The sequence below is a fragment of the Metopolophium dirhodum genome, chromosome 5 (assembly GCF_019925205.1).
Source record: "Metopolophium dirhodum isolate CAU chromosome 5, ASM1992520v1, whole genome shotgun sequence".
NCBI lineage: Eukaryota > Metazoa > Arthropoda > Insecta > Hemiptera > Aphididae > Metopolophium > Metopolophium dirhodum.
The window spans coordinates 16,065,304-16,089,617 of NC_083564.1; the positions used below are offsets into that span (position 1 = coordinate 16,065,304).

At 34.3% G+C, this 24,314-nt stretch overlaps 2 protein-coding genes and 1 pseudogene across 2 annotated transcripts; all 3 read right to left on the reverse strand.

Annotated features, from left to right (window-relative positions):
• Positions 1–646: 646 nt before the first annotated feature.
• On the reverse strand, positions 647–22,771 carry LOC132944719 (uncharacterized; annotated as a pseudogene).
• Positions 2,572–3,282, reverse strand: LOC132944287 (uncharacterized; the record flags this gene model as incomplete). Its single annotated transcript, XM_061013553.1, has 1 exon — positions 2,572–3,282. A coding segment is annotated over exon 1 (675 nt), but the record flags the coding sequence as incomplete, so codon positions are not given.
• On the reverse strand, positions 3,369–3,719 carry LOC132945881 (uncharacterized). Its single transcript, XM_061015679.1, has one exon. The coding sequence runs from the start codon at positions 3,717–3,719 to the stop codon at positions 3,369–3,371; it is 351 nt and encodes a 116-aa protein (XP_060871662.1).
• Positions 22,772–24,314: the final 1,543 nt, after the last annotated feature.

Sequence of the window (24,314 nt, forward strand, 5' to 3'; positions counted from 1 at the left end):
GTCAACTCTACCTAAGAAATTCTCTACCAACAGTCTTGCTACCTGCAATTTATAAACTAAGCAGTTAACCCAATTGCTAGTTTATAACATTATGAACTTGAATGAACTTTTGAATGTTTTTCTTGTTTCCGATGTTATGGATTTTACGCACATCACAAAATAAACGTACGCACCAATTTAAGATTAAAATAATTAATGTATTTTTTATTAAAATTGGTAGTAAAAATCTTAAGTATAGCTACAAACTGTTAATCGAACACTCGTAATTCTACGACTGACTGACTCCCTGTGTGTTGTCGTGACGGTGCCCCGTCTCACATAAAAAACCCTTATTCAGCGGTTCCCACGGTAGCAGCGTCTTACGACCCACACTCTGCATTATGATTGTCTATATATGTTGTTAACATATATAGATATATAAAAAATAAAATATGTGCTAATCAGGGTTTCTTAACACCGGCCAGACTAAATGAGACACGGGGGTCCAATGACCACAGTGTTTCACTTAAATGTTTAAGTTTCTGCAAAGTTTCGAATTTTCTGTTATTTGGGGGTCAGTTCAGTTTGACAATAAAATAATAAAATATTAAAAGGAAAAAAATAATAAAAGTAAGAAAAATAAATTACACTGTGTGTCTTAATACCATTAGGTTTTTCATGCTTCTGGTATTTCAGGGTTGTATATTTTTGTGACATTTTTTCTTAAACTAAAACTTAATATACTAGTTGTTAATATTGTTAGTATTACAATAATACAAATGACAATAACGTGAATGTTAATGTTGAAAATTAATGAAGGTTCAGCTAGGGTATGTGAAAGTTCATTTAACTCAACTGCTTTATTAGTCAGTTGGTTCAAATTTTGAATTAGGATTTTATTAGTGAGGTTTTGAGGAATAATTGTTTTGACTATATCTGCCAATGTGTGTAACGGTTCATTCTTAGAATTTTCTGGTATAATATCTGAATGACTATCCCTACTAGCTTTGTTATTAGAAAATAATATAGAGTTTCTGAGATTAATTTTACAAAATGGGGGTATAGTTATTCTACCTACGTCCTCAATTTCTATCTTGGAATTTTCTGTTGGATTTGTGCAAGTGATGGTACCTACTTCCCGTTGGGTATAATAGATCCATGAATTAGTTTGCACTAACTGATGCCATATAGGGGCTTTTAATGAAACGAATTTGAATTTGCAATAGTGTTATGTGCTGCCCCTTCAGGGATTCTCTATGTAGATGATTTGGAAATAATGGTAGCCAAATTAGATTTATAATACAATGTTTTATTAGAACAAATATAAAATGTCGTGGTAATAGTAGTAGTAGTCGTCGTCGTGTATATGGCTAGTGGCGTGAAGTCGCTTCTGCGTTGCTGGTCCAGGTACATCTGTCTTTACTGTGTTTCCAGCCCTCCTATATATGATGTCGGGTCCTTTGATGGATCCTGCGCATGGACGGGGCGGTGTATGTAGCTGGTTCAATAAGTTGTTATTCTCGCAACCGCCGCTCGTGACTTGTTGTTGGCCGCTCCCCCCGATTAGCTTGCCAAAATAAGATATAGTTTCTAACCATGAGGTTACGTCCAGGAGACCATAACAACTCAAGGAGAACTGCCTCTCCGAGTATAATAATACTTAAATACTAATACATGAATTGAGTGCGTAAAGCTATTCCTTTACACCTCCCTGCCAAAAAAAAAGATTATTAGCCTGTAAGGTTAAGAATCTTTAACAATACTATTTAAGTTCAATAGTCAACAGTAGTTGATTTTGCAATTTGGTATACATTGACATTTACAATTTGTTATAATTTTTACATTTCATTACAATCTTGTTTATAACAAGTTACAATAATCGATAGATATATATATATGTTTTACATTTACAATTTTGTTATAATAGGTTACAATTTGTTATACATATTTTATGACATTTTACATTTATAATGTAATTTACAATATTATTTAATTACATTGTGTTCTTCTTTTTTTTTTTTACTTTATGATAAAATTTGAATACATAATAATATAAATTTTGATTACCTGAAATTATAATATTAGAAGTGTTAAAATGTTTAGTTTATTATATAATATAAGTTTATATTTCCCCTTTTGAATACAATATTTGTTAGTTATAATAAATCTTCCACCAATTGATAAGTTATGTGAATAATATAATAAATTGTTACACATATATGTCAACATAATTTCATTTACTTAGGATATTCGAGTATATAGCTTGGATCTCTTGTTTTCTCTATTAATTTAAGTAATTCCTTACATTCTCCGTTACAATGATCATTCATAAAGAGTTCAATATTTCTGGTTATCTTATTTAATTTTTTGAAATCATAACGTTCGTTTAATCTTTTGTTTGCTTTTAATATGTGCCAGTTAAAGCATACCGGTTCCATCTTATTTTCCTTAAGTTTATAAATATGTACTTCGGTGCTTAATATTTTTTTTAATTCTTCGATAAATCTAAAATAATATAACTGTGTTAAGTCTACGTAATTACCTTCACCATGAAATTATCCTAAAAATCTCTATATATATTTATTTTTTTCTATATTTTCTACCTAGTCTATACAAATATATCGGCCTTATTTTCGTGACTACATAGTCAAAAACGCATTTGGTTAAAATTACATCAGCAATTGGATCGTGACAATGCGTGATATGATGATTCGTATTGCACACCAATCCATGTGCTTCTAATAAGTTTAACATCCTGCCGTTTTTATTAAGTTTTCCTATGTACCCTGAATATAAGGTTTCTATTGTTTCTATGTTAGTTAGTTTTAAATTAAATTCATTATTATTCCTATCACTGTACGCCGTTATATTTAAAAACGCTAAAATACCCCTTAACCTTAATCTTTTTACAATTGTTAGATCTGTCGTTCCGTTCCAAAAAACTATTATTGGCTCCCTGTTATCGATGTGCAAATATTTCTGTAGGTATACCGTTGACAAAGTCGACTCCCCCTGATGGTTTATACTTTTGTATAATTGGTCCAACAATGGTGTGGTCAAGTTTGGTTTACTCCGGAATACCCTTTTGATTGTTTGCACAACTTTTCCCAAGTCACGGCGCCGGAACCTCCTTAACTTATCGTCTTGTGTAAGTACAAGAGGATTCCCCTCCAGTTTCATCGGTTTATATTTTTCTAAACTGTTGGAGATGGCGCCGGATACCAATAATATTTCGGTCCTATTGATCATAGTGAATTCGAAATCCATTATGAAAAAACGGATTTGAGAGCTAGAATATATATATAAAATATTAAATTTATGCATATTATTATTACTATAGTTACATATTACTACTATATTTAATTTTCCTGTGTTGTTGTTATTATGTTTTACTCTTCGAATATATGGTCCGTGGATAATATAAGTCGTGAGATTAGTTGCTCTAAAAGCATTCCGACTTCTACACAGATTGAACTATCCGCCCTAGGGTTAACAATTACTGCGTGTATAAATGCAGTTACCGGTACCATAGCTTGATTTAAAATACGTTGTGTAAACGGCATAGTCATTTTCCTATTAGCCTCTATGACATGTCGTTTAAAACATCCTACACAAATCATATCCCCCCGGACGAACTGATTGTGCTGCCCGTTTAATAATTCGTTTTTCAGCTCTCTGAAAAATTCTATTGCTTGTAGTGTCAATGGTAATTCTGCCGACAATGGTATGTTCTCGTTCATGTTTGTCTCTGTTAAAATCTTTATATATTAAACTTTTACGTGTATTTATATTTCGTTTCTTCTTATACTCTGAAATAGTTAAAATTTCATTATTTATTACGATAGTTACGTTAATATTACTACTATTCTAATTTCTGTTAATATTACTTATGAAATATTATTTTTACGTATTATTTTTTTCTATTTGTACGTATTTATAATTTATATTATTATTTATTTAATATTATTATTATTTATTTATTTTTATTTGATTTATTCTTATTTATTTATTTATTTATTATTATTTTTTTTATTTATTTTTTTTTTTACAAGGATTTATTTATAAAAAGAAATCGGTGGTAATGATACGTCTATTAATTAATTGATTTAATACTGCACCTATAGTTAAACAAATTGATCTATTCGGACGTGTAAGGTTACAAAATGGATGAAGATAAGTGGTCAAAGGAATCATCACTAAATCTAATTCTTCTTCTGATAATGGTACGGGCATTCTATTGTTTGCTTCTAGTACATGGTGTTCAAAACAGCTTACGTATACTATGTTTCTTTGTATTAATTGAATATGCGCACTAGTTAATAATACTTCCTTTAATTCTTTAATAAAATCGATTGCATGTAATGTAAATGAATAATCTAAAGATATTTGTGCATTTTCGCCCATGTTTATAATTTTAATTGAATGGTTAACGTATATTTTATTTTGACGTTCTCTTGTTTATTTTCTGAAACATAATTATATTATTTGATTGCATTACTATTATAATTATTATTAATATTAATTAATTAACTTATTATTTATTATTATATATATTTTTTTTTATTTATTTATTTTTTTTTTTTTCTATAAAAATTTTATCTTGGTGACGGTGGTGGAGTGAATGGTGTCTCTTTAAACCCCCTTATGTAGTCACTTCTGTTTGATGGTCTATATTTAACTATCCTTCTGGGTATATCTATTACTTGTTCATCACTAATATATTTGCATTTAATTAATATATATATTGCTATTATGAGTACGAGAGATAGTGCTGCTAATACTATTGTTACATATAGTAAGTTACTGTGTATAAACTGATGCTTTTGGCTTTGTTATCTTAAAACTTCTTGGTCTATCATTTGTTGTACTTCATCCAAGGACTTGGATACACCGTGTAGATCCGTTAATTGTATATTTGGATTGTCTCCCCATTCTTTATTTACTTCGAATCTATGTATGTGTTCAGGTATCTTCTCTAAAATGCTTTTTATGTTAGTTGTAGGTATAAAAACCTTATAATTCGTGTTGGTAATTTCTTCTGTGGCGGTTAGTACTGCATCTTGTGTAAATACTTGACAATTATTGTTCACGATAGTTATTTCTCCAATTTTATTAGTATCTAGCGTAAATGGCTCGATCATATCTGTACAACTTACGGTCAGTGCTTCACTTCCCACATGTAACCAGGTGTTTTTGTTTCGTAATTTATGGTATATGTTTCTTTGTAGATTAAATTTTTCGATTGCACAGTTCCGTTGATTAGAAGTAGTATCAGGTCCTTTGAATAGTTGTAATTCGCATGGTTGACGTTCGCTGTTTTCTTGGATTGGCTGTGGTGTTCTACATATTCTATATATTGTAGTCTCTGTACAGTCGTCCAATTGTTTGTCTGTATATGTAGTAAATCGTTTTCTATCTTTAGTTATTGCAATATTGTTATAAGTAACTGTTGGAAGATACCACCCTTCAGTATTATTTTGAACATAGATTATTGGTATAGGTATGAAATGGTATAATGTAAGTTCAATGTCAATAACTAACGGTATTTTTGTAATGAATACTAAATTATCGTTTTCATAGTAAATACTCATTTTAGTAATTTTTTGAAATTCATTTAATTCCGAAGCTTTTGTTCCCATAGGAATGCTATATTGTTTCTTAATTGTTAGTTCTATTGCTTTTAAAGTTGATGCTAATTCTTGCGGTGTCATAAGACTTGGGTGTATTATTCCTTCTCTAGCGGCTGTTACTATTTGTCCTCACGTCTGAGATTGATTTGTGATTATTGTGTATAAATTATGTACTTCTCCTGCCATTAATAAGTCTAAAACATCGTCAGTTCTAGTTTGTATTTGTAACATTCTTACGTATAATTGTTGTTCCTTAGTAGAAATGTTTCTATATAATTGTTCGGTTTGTTCTAACGTATTTCCTATATTTTTTACTATTGTTTTTACTACTGTTGTTTGAGCCTTCATTATGTGTAGGATATTAGCCCCCGATTCTTCTGTTTGCTTTATAGCTTCCCGTGTTTTCTTAGTGCATTTATCATCGCATACACCAAATAACGTGTACATAGCGTTACCTATTATGTTTACTAACCCCCTTCTTTTCCGTTGCTTATTATCGAATTGTTCCATACCACTTCCTAATGACAAATACATACGTTCTTTTTGTTTACTTATTTCGCTGTATAAATCCGTTATTATTATCTGGTATTTCCCGCATAAATCGATATGTTTTTGATCGGTACATATTTTTGTGATATTTTTCATTTTTTCCCCCAATAAATCATATTTTGTATTGTACTCCTTTAGCGAAAAATATGTTACAAGTTTATATTCAGCCCCTATAATCCTAGTAGGTCCTAAATTTTCGTAATATAATCCCTTGCCATTTCCATAAGGCGTATATTTAAAGTGTTCTGATGTATTTATTTCGTCAGATTTGACTAGACAACCAATCATCATCACCAATCTAAAAGTATAAAATTATATTTATATTAAACTAACTACCTTATTTTATTATCTTATATGTATATATTTTTCTTAAAACCACCTATCATAATCTAGTATATCCCTTGGATCGTATAAAAGTTTCATATAATTTGTTAGTCGTTTACATAATGTATCTACTGACGTTACTGAATTTGGTGACAAATCATACATAATATTAGTAATAATTTCTATTATTTTAGTTATTTCGAGAGTTGTGAAAGGTTCTTCAACGTTATTATTTGCAGTATTGATATGACCTATAAAACACCTCGGTGTGTTCTCCGGCCCTATAGTATATGTTTCGTGTAATTCTTGTTGGAGTGCGATTTCAAGTTCCAAAATGAATTCCCTTTGTCTGTCCCTAAAATTAAAATTTATCTATAATTTATATTTTTTTTTTGCTTAAGGAATTTAAAAGAAATGTTTAGTCCTACATTGCTTGTATTACGCTTCTTATTTAGTTTTTTTTTTTTTTTAAATCAAATTAATAATTTACACGTTAATTAAATATAAATAACTATATATATAATATATATTTTAATCGGATTGTGCATCACTATAATATTTTTTAACATTGTTTCTATGAACAGTGATGCTACGCCGCCCACGCTGTATAACTACATTTTCATTTCCTACTATTGCTATGACTTCGTATGGCCCTAACCATAATGGATCGAGTTTTGTTCTATGATTATTATCCTTTAAGAGTACTAAATCCTTAACATGTATTTCTTGTGGATTTTCTTTCCTATCGTATCTTTCTTTACTTTTTATTTTGTTTTTAACTAATTGTTCTCTAGCTATCTTATGTGACACTTGCATGTTTTCTTTTAAATCAAATAAGTAATCGTCGTAATTGTATCGTGGTTCTGGCTCGGTTTTTAATTTAATTGGTACCTCCAATGTGCGTCCATAAACTAGTGCGTATGGCTGGAAGTTAGTAGATGAATGTACTGTCGAATTATATACAAAAAATGCAAAAGGTAATAAATGATCCCAATTATTTAAATTCTTGTCTATGTTAAGAACCCCTGGCTATATTAGTTAGTATATATATATAATAGTGTATAATATAGTATTGTACGACGGCGACTGTCTGGAATTGCTGCGGCAGCAATTCCAGGCAAGCGCTGGCTACAGGCACGGCTCGTATAGCAAGCCATGCCAGTGGCATTTCAGAGCAGTAGACGGAACATTGTGATTCGCACCAGAACATTATATTTGTCAGACCATTTTTTGTAAAACATTAAATAATTCATTAAGTGCAATTGTAAGTTTTTCTTTTCAAGTTAAATATAGAGAGTAGTAATTAGTTCGAAAGTGTTCGTTGTTTTTATTTGTGCACGGACCTCCAGGAAGATCCGTAACATTTTTGGTGGCAGCGGTGGGATCACGACAAATATCAGTATCCCGTTACCACGAGCAATAGCCGAACTAGACTTTCAACAATATATTAGAAGAAAAGGAAACGAACAAAAGCGTATCCATCCGAAACAGAACATTGTACACAAGTTGCGTAAGGTAACACTAATAGTATAAGATATTATTATTTTATAATATTTTATATATTTTATATACATCTATATGGTGTGTATATATACATGCAAACGGTTGCGTGTGAACGTGTCTCTATAAACGCGCGATCAGCAAATTCCCGGCGTGGTGTAACACATACATACGCCGTCGAGAAGAAAAAAAAAATTGACGACAGGCAGCCACCGTGTGTGTGTGGGCCTGGCGTACGTGTTGCCGCCGCCGTCGTGGTTGTGACGACATCCGTATCGCCGCCGCCGACGTTTGAAAACTGACGACAACACAGCTGTTACGATAATACGATATCAGAGCCACCGCGCGCCGCCCTCGTTGTTTATAAACACGATAGCGCCGCCGTAACGAATTTATATCAAAATATAACGATATATTTACGTTATTTAATCATCAAAGCGAAACCCAATAATTAATTATTGGTCCCCGCGCCAGCAGTTTCGGGGCGTAGAACATCGTTCCGAAGTGGTTAAGGTGTCGAAGAGGAAATTCGACGTGTTATTGTTCCGAGATCAATTCGACGTCATATACCAGAGCATTCAGCATCAATCACAACGACCAGACGCAGACGAACACTGAACATTTCAATCCATTATAGTCGAACAATTGTGGTGGTCGTGAGTATTTAGCATTAAGTTTTCAGCTCTGTTTATAGTTAAATATTTTTTTTTACAAATATAGGATAATAAATTATTATACATCGTATATTAACATAAACCTATGGTAGAAAAAAGGTATTTCTTTGTAAACACATGTTCTCAGTGTTTCTTATTCCGAATTCTTTTTTTTTTTATATCTCTTTACGATTAGAGAATAAACAAATAGTCTTTTAACCGAAGTTAACGAAGAACTTAGGGAAATAGACAAAAGTTTAATTCACGTCGCCTTCGAAACCACTTCAACAGAAAATTCAGAAAATTCCCAAAACACAAAAATTCTACAGACCAATCAAGAAAAACTATTAGACTGGTCTTCAAGCGACACAGTTGAATCGACAAACCAAGGAATTAAGCTTTTTGTAAATCAAAAACCATTGGAAATAATGGGAGATAAAAATCAACCAACAGAGAGTGGTGCACTAGGACCACAGTTGAACACAGACATTTCAAATAATCCAGATTTAAGCCAATTAATTGATCTAAAGATTCAGGAAATCATGAAGACAAGAGATAGCACCAGTTCGAGACATGGAGAATCGATATCAAATAATCAAATAGGACTTCAAGATGCGATTAGGCTACTACCAAAGTCATTTGATGGAAAAAACACCGAAAATTTAGAGATTTTCCTTGAAAAATGCGAATTTGTTGTGTCATGTGTAGTAGAACCGGCAATTCCACGACTGCTTCAGGCAATCCAAACCAGGTTAACCGGGAAAGCGAGGCAGGTAACAAAGTTTAAAACATTCGACACATGGGAAGAATTACGAGAAACACTTAAAACAAGTCTAGAACCCCAGCGAACCACACAACATCTATTTTTAGAATTGTACGCCATCAAACAAAAAAATGGTGAAGATATTCTGACCTACTCCATGAGAGTAGAAGCTTAACAAAATCTTATCATTGAACAGGAAACTGCAGACTTTTCACCAGAAATTGCTCAAGCGATGGAAATTTCTATTAAGAGACAGGTAATTCAAGTCTTTATGGAAGGCTTGGGGAACCTAAAGGACTACATTAAGGCAAGAAACCCGCTTACTTTAGATAAGGCAATACAAGCCGCCCGAGAGGAAGAACGGATTAGGATGTCATCCGAAGAATCCAAGAAACTGTACAAAGGAAACTCGGTGGCAACGAAAAAGCCAAATGGTTCTTGCAACATTTGCAATAAACCAGGACATTGGGCCCGCGATTGTAGATCCAACCGAGGTAACAACACAAATCAATCAAAAAATTCCAGCACGCCACACGGAACCTCCAAAGCTACAGTGAACACTATCACGTGCCAGTACTGCAAAAAACCGGGGCACACAAAAGATGTATGCCAGAAATTAAAATATGTTACCGGGAAAAGGAATGAAGCAGCTCAAGCAGAGACTTCGGAAAACCAAAATCAACCGGGCGCTTCCGGCGGACGTCCGGTAGGGAGCATAAAAAGCGCCGCCATATCATTTCCAGAATCTTCACATTAAAGTCAAATTTAACAGATAATACTTTTACATGCAGAACCTCTCAGACAATTAACCCCAATGCTAAATTTTTACTGGATTCAGGAAGTGATCTCAATCTAATTAAAATTTGTTCACTTTTGGATCAGGTAATGGTATTTGAAGATACCATTTACTATTTAAAAGGCATCAACGAACAGTTAGTCCCAACATTAGGACGGACAACTATAAGTATTCAAATTGGCGAGCGTATGATGCAAGTAGAATTTCAATTAGTACATTCCAACTTTCCCATTACACAAGATGGAATTTTAGGGAAACCCTTTATAATAGGGAACCATACGATTATTAATTATCAAACTAACGAATTAATAGTACCAGATACCGATAACATGAAAATCCAAGCTCGAACAGAAACTTTAATCGCAAAACCTATCACAGAATATCAAGAGGGTGAAACACTTTTAATCCCAGCTCAAAAGGTTTCAGAGAATATCCTATGTAGCAATACGGTTAACCAAGTGCACCAGAATCAGATACTCATAGCGGTGATTAATCCCACGGAATCTTCAGTGGAACTTACCCAAGCACAAACGAAATCAATTACTATCTATAAGTTTGATGAAGTTAATGTTTATGCAACTCAGAACATACCACAAAAGATCAGCGGACAAGGCCGTTTAGAAACCCTAAGGGAAAAATTAAATTTGGATCATCTAAACCAAGAAGAAAGAGAATCTCTTATGCCAATATGTGAGGAATACTCAAATATCTTCCATCTAGACGGAGATAAACTATCTTGCACTGACCAGATTTATCATGAGATCAAAACAAGTGAGGCCGCACAACCGATTAATGTACGTCCATATCGGTTGCCTTTTAAGCATAGACAAGAAATTGACAGACAAATTCAGAAACTTGAGGAGGACAACATTATCGCCCCGAGCAAAAGCCCTTGGAATGCGCCATTACTCGTAGTTCCCAAGAAGCCTGATGAAAACGGAGTCGTGAAGTATCGCGTGTGCGTGGACTTCAGAAAGTTAAACCAGATATCAACAGGAGACGCATATCCTCTACCGAACATTACAGAAATTCTGGACCAATTGGGAAAATCCAAGTACTACACTACGTTGGATTTTGCCCAAGGGTACCATCAAGTCAAAATGCACCCAGATCATTGCAATAAAACCGCCTTTTCTACGGACAAAGGTCATTTCGAATTTTTAAGAGTTCCATTCGGGTTGAAGGGAGCTCCAGCCACTTTCCAACGTCTAATGAATTCCGTATAAACGGGATTGAATGGGATCAAAGCATTTGTGTATTTGGACGACATCATTATTTATGCCCTAGACCTTGAAGATCATTCAAGGAAATTAAAAGAAGTATTCGCCAGATTACGAGAAGCAAACCTCAAACTCCAACCGTCAAAATGTTCATTCATGCGAAAAGAAGTGAACTATTTAGGACATGTTATAACCGACAAAGGAGTAAGGCCTAACCCACAAAAGATTGATTGCGTAGTAAAATTTCCAACGCCAACAAGTGCTAAGGAAATCAAATCATTCTTGGGTCTGTCAGGCTATTACCGACGTTTCGTTCCGAATTATGGACAAATTGCAAAACCACTCACGTCGTTATTAAAGAAGGATGTTCCATTTTATTGGTCGGATCTTTGCCAAGAATCGTTTGACAAATTAAAAGCTATTCTCACCAAAGAACCTCTCCTACAATACCCTGATTTTGAACAACCATTCAATCTCACATGTGACGCCAGCAATTTTGCAATTTGCTGCATATTATCTCAAGGACCAATTGGGAAAGATCTACCAATTGCATATGCATCGCGCACTCTAAACAAAGCAGAGCAAAATTATAATACAACGGAGAAGGAACTGTGTGCAATAGTATGGGGAGTCAAACAATACCGACCGTATCTATATGGTCAGAAATTCAAAATTATTACAGATCATCGAGCGTTAAGCTGGCTTTTCAACGTAAAGGACCCGGGGTCCCGATTAATCCGATGGAGGTTGAAACTAGAAGAATATGAGTATGAAATCCACTATAAGCCAGGTGTTGCTAACACCAACGCTGATGCATTAAGTCGAATCAGAACTGTCACGACTAGATCCAAAATCAAGTCAGAACCTTCAAGGCTAGAAGATAGGGTAACGTCTACAAATGGTTCCGACAGAATAAACATTGTAGATTTACCGGAAGTCTCGAACACTTCAGAACCTCTATACAATACAGAGCCTTCTGATGAATACCAATTTTTTTTTAAATACCGAAGCTAAACCTACTACCAATGTAATTGAGTTACCAGGTAATATTTTCGACTCAGAACCTACTACATCAATAGCACATTGCGTTTCCGCTGATTTTAATATGTCTCGAGGTATCGCCCTTCAAATGAGACGGAAATTCGGGCAGGTGGTCCAATTGCGAAAAGAACAAAAATCAGTTACTGATGTAGCCGTTATTCAGTCAGAACAACGAACAATATTTTATTTATTGACAAAAGAGCATCACTGGCAAAAGTCGACGTATCAAGCAATCTATAGTTGTTTACAGAAACTTAAAGAATTGTGTTTGCAATTAAAAATAACCAGTCTAGCTTGTCCAAGGATTGGAAGTGAAGCAGATGGACTACAATGGGAAATCATCCGAAATATGTTTCAAAACACCTTTGGAAATTCGAACATCAAAGTCTGTATCTACACCAGAGATGAATTAACAGAAGATCAGAAAATACAGAAAATAAAAGAATTGCATGAAAACCCGCTAGGAGGACATCATGGATTAACTAGAACGTTCAATAAGATGTATGAAGAACATAACTGGAAGGGCATGAGAAAACAAATCAAACAATTCATAAAAAATGTCCAGATTGTCAAAAGAATAAAACAGCGACAAGAACACCAAAAAAGCCTATGGTGATTACCAGCACAGCTACCAGAGCCTTCGAAAAGATATTCCTAGATGTCGTAGGACCACTACCTCGTTCACATAGTGGAAATTCTTTCATCTTAACTTTACAAGATGACCTCTCTAAATTCGCATGGGCTTCCCCCATGGAGAATCATGAAGCGAATACGGTAGCACAACATTTTGTGACCAAATTCGTGTGCTTACACGAAATACCGCAAAGTCTGGTGACAGACTGTGGTACGGAATTTTTAAGCAACGTTTTTAAAGAGGTGTGTAAACTCCTTAAAATTCGACAGACGTCGACCACACCTTATCACCCTCAAAGCAATGGCAGTCTCGAAAGAAGTCATCGTTCTTTAGCAGAATATTTGCGAAATTGTATCGGAAAAGATCAACTAAACTGGGATACTAAAATTCCATATGCGATGTTTTGCCATAACTCCACTGTTCATTCAGCCACAAAATTCCAGCCATATCATTTGGTTTATGGAAATTGTGTAAAAATCCCCACATCTTTCACTAACGAACCAGAACCTCAGTACAATTATAATGACTACCAATTCGAAGTCAAAAGACAAATGCAAGAAGCTCAGGCTTTTGCAAGAAGCAATTTGCTGGAAGCAAAGAGTAAGTCAAAGGAACAGTACGACAAAACAGCAAAACATCAAATTTTTGAAGTTGGTCAGAAGGTTTTACTACAAGAAAAAGCCGCGAAAAACAAACTGGCCCCGAAGTGGTTGGGTCCGTATGAAATTTTAGATGTAAATCCGACAAATAAAAATGTAACCATAAAAAAAAGTAACAAGAAGAATCAGACCATACACCAAAATTTACTTAAGTTATTTCACGAAAAATGAAACAAGAAAAATTAATTTGTTCCAGGAAATTCATCATGGCATTCTTTGGAATTTCCAAGAAAAATCCGTCATTCCCGAAAATGGTAATCCTGATAATGTGGATATGGGATAGTACAGCAGAAGCTCAAGAGAATTATAATATTACTACCTTCCCGGATCACAAAGGATTCTATTATGAATCTCACGGAGTGATCAAAACTTCTCACACTAAATGGAACTTGGTCACGTATGTGGATATTGGAATCTTGACCACAAAATATGAAAAGTTGATGACCCAGTATAGCGAAATGGAGACAATTTGTAAGCAAATGATAGCAAACTTTGGTAATGCAGAAATAGAAAACATTTGTAATCAATTCGTAATCCAATTTTCTACTACAACCCGTCCATATTTATATGAAATTCAGTTAAATCGTCGTAACGCAATGTTATCGATAGAGCATAACTCAAATAATGAAATTCGAAATCGCCGAGGATTGGGAAGTACCTTCAAGCGCCTGATCAACGTTTTGTATGGTGCATACTCGAAAATCGACACCGAATTCATATTTAAACAGATCGTAGAATTAACCAAAAACAAAATTCAGAATATTAATTTAGTCAAAGAAAAAACAAGAGTTGTACAAGCAGAAATATTGGATGCAAATCATACTTCACAGGAAGTCACAGAAGATCATCAGAAACTCGAAAATAACTTGCAGTATTTACAAAGACTGACCAAAGAAAGTATTGTTAAAATCAACAAATTAGAATTTAAAAATAAACTGTTAGAGCAAGCTTTTTTATTCGAGGTAACTCTCAATCAGTATGCTTACGAAACACAAAACCTTGTTGCCATTATAAATGCAGCAATGGATGGTCAGATCCACACCAGCGTAATCACCCCCAGAAAATTATTACGGGAGTTAAAAGAAATTAAAATCAACTTACCCATGGGAAACGACCTCCCTATAGAAGTAATACCCGAGTCCATGCCAAACCTTTTCAAAATCTCTGAAATAACGATTTTCGTGCAAAACGAGTACTTAATATTTTCTATTGAAATACCCTTGATTTCAAGTAAAGTATTAAATGTGTATCGAGTTGTTTCATTACCAATGATATATTCTACCAATACATTAATTTTAATTGAACCCGAAGTCGAATATTTGGTAATTAACAATGATAATGAGGAATTTTTCACTATGACAGGGAAACAGTGGGAATCATGTGTAAATTTAGGAACTTACAAATTATGTAAAGGTGGTCAAACATTTCACCGCCGCTCGAGATCGAACGTTTGCGAAGTAGTACTTCTAACATATCAACCAATCTCAGAAACTTGCAAAATAAAACTGGTAACATTAACAACATCCATTTGGGATAAGTTAGTGGATTCCAATGCATGGTTATTTTACACACAACCAACTTTAGTGACCATCAAATGTGCGGAACCTCCACAAATAGTAACATTTCAGATCTCAGGCGTAGGAAGGTTGACCACCTCCCAAGATTGTGAAATCCATACAGAAAATTCCATTATATTTCCGACAAGTAGATCTAATAGAGGTATCTCTACTGATTTAATTCCAGAAAGCAAAAAACATGAATCAGTATTATCAGAGAGTCTTAAAAATATAATTCCCCAGAACCTAAAAGACATAAGTATCGTACACGATTTTAATTTTTTATCCAAAAGGCTAATAGAAATAAGTAAGTTACCAAAGGTAACAACAGATTCTCTAATGATATTTCAAATGGAATTTCATATGGCACTTGTGTATATCTTAATGTTAACTGTAATATCCGTAGTTAGTGGATTAGCTATTAAGTTTAGAAATAGCATAATTAGAATGTACTCTCCGGATTTACCGGATATTTTATCACTAAATAATCGATAAGTAAACATTATAATCATAAATTTAGTTGTGAAAACATATTGTACGGAACATTAGGGAACCATTAGGTCCCTAAGTTCCATTTAAGTTGGGGGGTGTTAAGAACCCCTGGCTATATTAGTTAGTATATATATATAATAGTGTATAATATAGTATTGTACGACAGCGACTGTCTGGAATTGCTGCGACAGCAATTCCAGGCAAGCGCTGGCTACAGGCACGGCTCATATAGCAAGCCGTGCCAGTGGCATTTCAGAGCAGTAGACGGAACATTGTGATTCGCACCAGAACATTATATTTGTCAGACCATTTTTTGTAAAACATTAAATAATTCATTAAGTGCAATTGTAAGTTTTTCTTTTCAAGTTAAATATAGAGAGTAGTAATTAGTTCGAAAGTGTTCGTTGTTTTTATTTGTGATCCGTAACATCTACATAATGTCGTAAGTACTCAGCTAAGGTCCTATGAGCACGTTCAACAGGATTGCCCTGTGGCCTAAAAGGACTAGTGTTAACTTTATCTATCTTTAATAACTTGCAAACTTCAGCAAACGTTTTACTAAAGAAATTGGTGCCCTGATCAGTTAATATCGTTCCTGGTATACCATGTACACAAACGAAGTGTATAACAAAGGCTTCCGCGACCGTGTTCGCTTTTTGGTCAGGAATTGGAACTCCCAAAGTGTAACGCGTTAGATCATCTTCCATAGTTAAAATATAAATATTATTAGATAATGTTGTCGGCAAAGGCCCTACTATATCCATAAATATCTTTTCAAATGGTTTTGAACTTGTAGACGTAATAGCCATTGGTTGTTTGATATGCCGATTTGATACCTTATTCACCTGACACGATGTACAATTCTTTATATATTTCTTAACGTCCCCCTTCATATTTCTCCATATAAACTGTTTTTGAATACGTTTAATAGTTTTGTTAACGCCTAAATGACCCCCGAGTTTTGAATCATGAAACTGTTTTAAAATAATCGCTTTTTCTTCCTTAGTATATTCTATACCTGCACATATAATGATTTCTATACCTGTTTTACGAAATATGTATCGTATCATTGACTTTATTTTTTCCCATTCTAAAACGTCATGTTCGCCTAATTTGGACATAGCTAGTTTTTTTAATTCGTTTTCTTCACAAAGTAGTTTCAAATTTACTAATGATATATACATGTTTTCGTAAGTTGTTTTCTGCCGATCTCTATTTTTTGTTACTAGGAATATTATGAATCTATTTTCCTGTTTGTAATAAGGCGTGTCCCCTATTACTTTACTGAGCGGTAACAATGCACCGTTTCCAAATTGTTTTTTTAATTGGTAATTTGTTCCTGTTCTAAAGTTATATTGCCTTGCAATTTCTGACACTATATTATATTCTTTTGGTGATTCTATTAGTGTACCTATAGTTTCTTCACGTTATTATTCGTAACGAGTTGTGTTTCTATTTTTTCGAGAAATTGTTCATATGTTTCATTTTTTATTTCCTGAATTGAATACATTCGCGTAAGTGCGTCTACATTAGAATTAAGTACTCCAGCTTTGTAGCGTATTTCATATTCGTACTCTTCTAACTGTATTCTCCATCGAGCTAGTTTTGATAGTGGATTTTTTAAATTAAAGAGCCATGTTAGTGGACGATGATCACTAAGTATTATAAACTTCCTACCATATAGGTATGGTCTAAATTGCTTAACTCCAAAAATTATTGCAAGACATTCTAATTCGGTTGTTGAATAGTTGCTTTCACTTTTATTTAATGTGCGTGATGCATAACAAACTGGCAAATCTTTACCTATTTCACCTTGAGATAATATGGCTCCGAGCGCCTTGTTGCTCGCGTCCGTAGTTAATAAGAAGGTTTTTGTAAAATCAGGATATTTAAGAACTGGTTCGGAGCATAACGCTGTTTTCAAGGTATCGAATGATTTTTGACACTCGTTACTCCATACGAATTTAGTGTCCTTTTTTAAAAGATTAGTTAATGGTTTTGCTATTGCGCTATATGAATTTATGAACTTCCTGTAATAACCGCTTAATCCTAAAAACGATTTTATGTTTTTTACTGTTGTTGGTTCTGGGAATTCTACTACTGCTTTTAATTTACGCTCATCTGGTTTTATCCCGTCCTTCGTAATGACATGTCCTAAGTATATACATTCTCTTTTTAAGAAATTACACTTGTCTGGTTGTAATTTCAAATTGTTAGTTTTTAGTCGCTCGAAAACGTCTATTAGCTTTTCGTTATGATCATACAAATTTTTCCCGTATACAATTATGTCGTCTAAATATACTAAGCATTTAATTCCTATTAAACCTGCTAAGGCTGAATTCATAATTCTTTGGAAAGTTCCGGGACTCGTCTTCATTCCCTGAATCATTCGTTTAAAATACCAGTGACCTTGGTTAGTCGAAAAGACCGTTAACTCCCGTGAGCCTTTGTCCATCATCACTTGATAAAACCCCGAAGACAAGTCGAGACTACTGAATAACTGGCTGTTTCCTAGCTGATCTAGTATTTCTGTAATATTTGGCAAAGGGTGAAATTCATTTATGGTCACCTCATTAAGTGCCCTAAAATCTACCACTACTCTGAATTTTTGTTTGCCTGAATTATCCATTTTCTTTTGTACTAACAGCAAAGGGGAATTCCAGGGACTCCTAGAATTCTCAATAATTCCATTTTCTTCCATTTTTTTAATTTGCGAGTTTATTTCGTCTTGTTGTGCGTGAGGTAATCTATAAGGTCTACGATATATGGGTGGTTGGTCCTGCTTTAATTTAATAGAGTGTGTACCCGCGGTGGTAAAAGTTAAAATATCCCCTTCCATATGAAATATGTCATTGTATCGTTCACATATCTCATAAATAGATTGTTTTTCAGTTTCGTCCATGTGTTCAGTTATTATCATTTGTTTTAGTTTTGCTATACGTTCGTTGTGATTGTTTTTTGTTTCTACTGAATATATTTCGTACTCAGTATCGTAAAGTATTTTGTTTAAATCAGTTTTGGTTAAAGTCTTTATTTCTTCTGATATGTTCAACATGCTAACTATTGCCCTACCGTTGCTAACGATGGACACTGTATTACTACAAAACACATCCTTTACTAATTGTTGTTTGTGTATTAAAATATTCTTGTTTTCAACTAATGGGTCGGCTATCAAAATTCCTATAATAGTTTCGGTTCGTGGTTTTAATTTGATAGGACTGGTTTCCTCTACGATTTCATTAGTCATTGTTGGTGAATGGGAGGTCGTTTGGATAATCAACTTGTTTTTTGCTACATCTACTATTACATTATTAGCTGAGAGAAACTCGTTTCCTAGAATACCGTCCTTGGGAATTGGAAATCGTGTTCCTACTATATGAAATTCTGTACTGATATTTTTTTCGTTTAATTCTATTGGTATTATTAATTTCCCTATGGTTTGAATGAGGTCCTCGTTTATCCCACGTAAATTTATTCTTTGAGTTTCGTCTACTTCTAAATCTTCGCGCAAGCAATTTATTTTGAGTATGTTTACCTGACTACCTGTATCTATCATTAAATGTAATTTTTTTGTTTTAGCAGCGGACGAGTTAAATGTTTTATAGTTATTTTCTATAGTTGTAACGATGTGGTAGCATCGTGCATTGGTTGTTCTGCGATAATCTGGTTTATCGAACGAGTACCGCGCCCTTCGTTCTATACGTTGGCGTTTCCCGAGTTATTGTCGTGTCTACTTTCATCGTTTCGTTTTTTGTAACATGCATTAATATTATGCCCGTTTCGATTGCAATATGTACATGTTGCTACTTGTATATTATAGTTCGTTGGTGGTTGCGTAAAATTGTTTCTATTAGGTGGACGGTTGTTGCTACTGTTATTTGAATAGTTAGTTCTTGGATTGTTTCTACACTGTGATGCATAATGATTTCCATTACAATTATAGCATTTTATTACTGGCCTGTTAGTATTATTTGGTTGCGAAAAGTTATCTGTTCGTTGGTAATTATTTGTTCGCGTAAAATTATTCGATTTCGTAAAGTTATTTGATCGAAAATTTCCGTTGTTTCTGTTATTGTAATTCGTATTAGTCGTTCTCTGATAGTTATTACTATTGTTACGTGAAAAACTACCTCTGTTGTTTGAATTTTCATTTCTACGCCTATAATTATCCCTTTTCGTATTATATTCGACCTCTTCAGCTTTTGATAACTGTTTAGCCATTTCAAGGGTTTTCGGATTACGTGATTTCACTATTGTCCTAATCGGTTCTACTAATCCTTTAATAAAGTTTGCTAACGTTTGTTCTTTAAGTGTTTCATGTATAATTTTTGCTTCTGTATCTATTTTACCTAGTGTACTGGCGGTACATAGTTGGTAATATAACTTTTTTACTCTATGGCAATAATCATTTACATCTTCGTTATTGTGCACCCTAATAGAATTTAATTGTATTTGTAAGGTTGAAGCCGTAGCGGTGACCTCGAATGCGTCTGTTAAATAACTTTTTATATATGTCCACTTCGACACGTTTTTATATTTAATCATTTCTAATGCTCTACCTGTTAACCTTGTAGTAATATATTTGACTAACGTTGGTGCATTTGCCTCTTCTACTAAGCTTACTGCCATGTCGCATGCATTTATAAATTGATAAATATTGTCTATTCCTGTACATAGTGGTATTAATTTAAAAGCGTCTTCTAATCTTATAACTACCATTTTCTTTGCGCGCTTTTTAGTTGTATAATCTAATGATTGAAATTCAAAACTCTCTGTAACTGTGCTACGCGTAGTGGGCTTAAGTGCTGGGCTTGGGTTTCTACTTGGGTTATCTTTTAACTGGGCTTCTAACTGGGTTTTCAACTGGGCTGGGCTTCTAATCGGGCTTAATAATTCAATTTGTCTATTCGTTTCGTTTAATTCGTCTTCTACACTAGTGTCATACAATGAATTAGCTACGTTCAAGGGAGATGTACCTTCTTTGTCCATAAATCACTTCACCACTTATTTTATACGTTTCTCATAATATAATAATTCAATAATTGCCCTTTAATATAATAATAATTCAATAATACCCTTTAATTCAATAATACTTCAATAATAACTCAATAATAATTCAATAATAAAACTTCAATAATAATTCAATAATACGCCCTCAATAAATTCAAAAAAATATTACGTTTTACGCCAATATACCTATGCTCGACTACTTAACAATACTTTTGTTTTAATTATGTTGCATACGTCTATGTAACAAATTGAAAATAGTTATTCACTCACAATAAAGCGGTGTTCCTTGATGCTGATGAATTTGACGGTGCTGCAACGTGACTTATTTGTTTTGTGTATAGGTTCTTCTTCAGAGTTGTCGCCTTGGAAGAGTGATCAATTCCTCCTTGTTGACTGTAGCCTTTGACGGTTGCCTCCTTTGAATGAATATCCTACCGACTGCGCCAGTGTTATGTGCTGCCCCTTCAGGGATTCTCTATGTAGATGATTTGGAAATAATGGTAGCCAAATTAGATTTATAATACAATGTTTTATTAGAACAAATATAAAATGTCGTGGTAATAGTAGTAGTAGTCGTCGTCGTGTATATGGCTAGTGGCGTGAAGTCGCTTCTGCGTTGCTGGTCCAGGTACATCTGTCTTTACTGTGTTTCCAGCCCTCCTATATATGATGTCGGTTCCTTTGATAGATCCTGCGCATGGACGGGGCGGTGTATGTAGCTGGTTCAATAAGTTGTTATTCTCGCAACCGCCGCTCGTGACTTGTTGTTGGCCGCTCCCCCCGATTAGCTTGCCAAAATAGGATATAGTTTCTAACCATGAGGTTACGTCCAGGAGACCATAACAACTCAAGGAGAACTGCCTCTCCGAGTATAATAATACTTATATACTAATACATGAATTGAGTGCGTAAAGCTATTCCTTTACAATAGTCTGGATTAAATTGATTATTCACTAGTTATGAAACTACACATACATCTGATTCTGCACAATGCTGTACATGTTGATTACCTCTACAAACTTTATAGGGCTTTAATGTTGTACATTCTTCCCACTTTGCGTTATCTAAAGCAATACAATTTTCGTTGTCTCTGCTTACACCTAAATAATCTATTTCAGGGTCGACTAAGAAAATGGTTTGTTCACTGTGGGGTATGGGTAAAGGTATAGGGTGGTATATACTATATTCCTCACTGGTAATTAGTGGGATTTCTTTGACGTAGATAAGATAGTTGTCTTTTAAGAATATGTTTTTTTCAGAGATTCGGAGGATTTCATTAAGAGATTCTATATTATTTTCCAATGGAAAAGTATTTCCAATCGGCAAGTCTACCTTAATTTCGAGAAGTTCTTTAATAATGTGCTGTGGAGTATAGACACTAGTGTGAATTTTTCCATCTAATGCTGTATTTATTATGGAGATAAGGTTCTGGGTTTCATAAGCGTACTTGTTTAAAACTAGTTCAAATAGTAATGATTGTTCTAATACTTTGGTTCGGAATGCCAATTTATTAAGGTTTTGGATAGTAAGATTTGTTTGTACTTGTAGGTACTGGAGGTTTTGTTCTACTTTTTGTTGTTGAAGTTCTAATTGTTGTGTAGAGTTATTTACTTCTGCTTGTAAGAATCTGATCTTTTCGGGAATATTGCTTTTGCTAGGTACTTTGCTTCGATTTAGTTCTGTTATTTGATTTATAATGAATTCAACATCAATCTTTGAGCATAAACCATACAGAACGTTGGCCATACGCCTGAATGTCTGCCCCAATCCCCGTCGAACTCTATTATCATCATTATTAATGGCTAACATAAGACTTCTGTGATTAGCTTCGATCTCGTTTAAATAGGGCAAAGTTGCTCTAGAAAATTGTTGTATAAACAGAGAGCAAATCTCCTCAATTTCCACATTACCAAGTCTGTTCTTCATATTTTCACAAATGGTCGTGGTTGCTTGAAAGTGAGCCATGATGACATGGTATTTTGAAATTAGTAATTGTACATCCAAGGAGATTACCAATTCCCAACTTACATGTGACAATCTGGCTACTCCATGTGACTCATAATAGATCCCTTGTTGGCTCTTGAATGACGTTAGATTAAATACTTGGTGGTGATTTCTTTGGTCCGAATCATTGATGGAAGGTTCCATGACGCTTATTGAAATTATGCTGAGTCTGAAACATAGTTATGTTCTTTCATGAAATTGTTTTAGAATGTTCCGGTGTACCTTTACAGGTTTGGTTTTCTTAAGTATCGTGACATTTGGTGAATCTGGTTGGATTTCTACGATGGGGTAAGGACCTAACCATTTTGGAGCTAGTTTTCCCTTACGGGCTTTGTCTTGTACTAGGACCCTATCTCCTTCTGCAAGGTTTAGAGGTGCTATTGATTTGTCATAACGCTCTTTAGATTTGTGTTTGCTTTCTAATAGCTCTGCTCTCGCTAATTTATGAGCTTCCTGCATTTGTTTCTTCATCTCAAAGTAATAGTCCTCATAGTTGTATTGAGGTTCAGGATCTCGAGTGAATGAATGAGGAACTGTTATCTCATAACCATAAACTAATTGGTATGGTTGAAATTTGGTTGCAGTATGTACTGTTGAATTATGACAAAACATCGCGAATGGAACATAAGTGTCCCAGTTTTGAGGATCTTTGTCAACGAAACTTCGTAAGTAGTCTCCTAATGTTCTGTGGCTACGCTCTAAAGACCCATTACTTTGTGGATGGTATGGAGTGGTCGAAGTTTGTTTGATCTTAAGAAGTTGACATACTTCTTTGAATACATGACTCAGGAATTCTGTGCCACAGTCTGTGACAAGACTTTTCGAAAGTCCATGTAAGCACACAAAATGGGTTACAAAATGGTATGCTACAGTGTTTGCCTCATGGTTTATCATAGGTACTGCCCATGCGAATTTAGAAAGGTCATCTTGAAGAGTTAAGATGAATATATTCCCTTTATGAGATTTAGGAAATGGTCCTACAATATCCATGAAGATTTTCTCAAAGGGTCTGGAAGAGGTTGTGGTTATAACCATCGGTTCCTTTACTGATCGATTTGGTATTTTCTGACGTTGGAAAGTTTCACAGGAAAGGATATATGCTTTGATCATCTGTCTCATTCCCTTCCAATGATGTTGCTGCAATATTCTTTGATATGTCCGATTTATTCCTTGATGTCCCCCCAAATGAGTCTCGTGGAATTTTCTAATGATTCGTAACTGGTCTTCTTTCGATAACTGTTCTTGTGTTACGATTTTTATTTCTATTTCCGAATTTCGGAACGTGTATTAGAGCATGCTCCGGACGGTTTCCCATTTGATACCGTCTCGATCTATCACTAAACGTGGACAAGCGAGTCGAGTTACTTTCCGCTCGTGGCAAATTTTTTTGAGATTCTGTAGACTCTGAAAAATATCTTCGCAGGTCGGTTTTTGCCAGAACTTTTCTTTAGTAATGAGGTAGAATATGTTTCTGTCTGTTATCTCTAGGGATGCTACCTCGGTA

Bases quoted from the DNA above. Each gene is read 5' to 3' on its own strand.
- LOC132945881 (XM_061015679.1), bottom strand. From the start codon at position 3,719: ATGAACGAGAACATACCATTGTCGGCAGAATTACCATTGACACTACAA.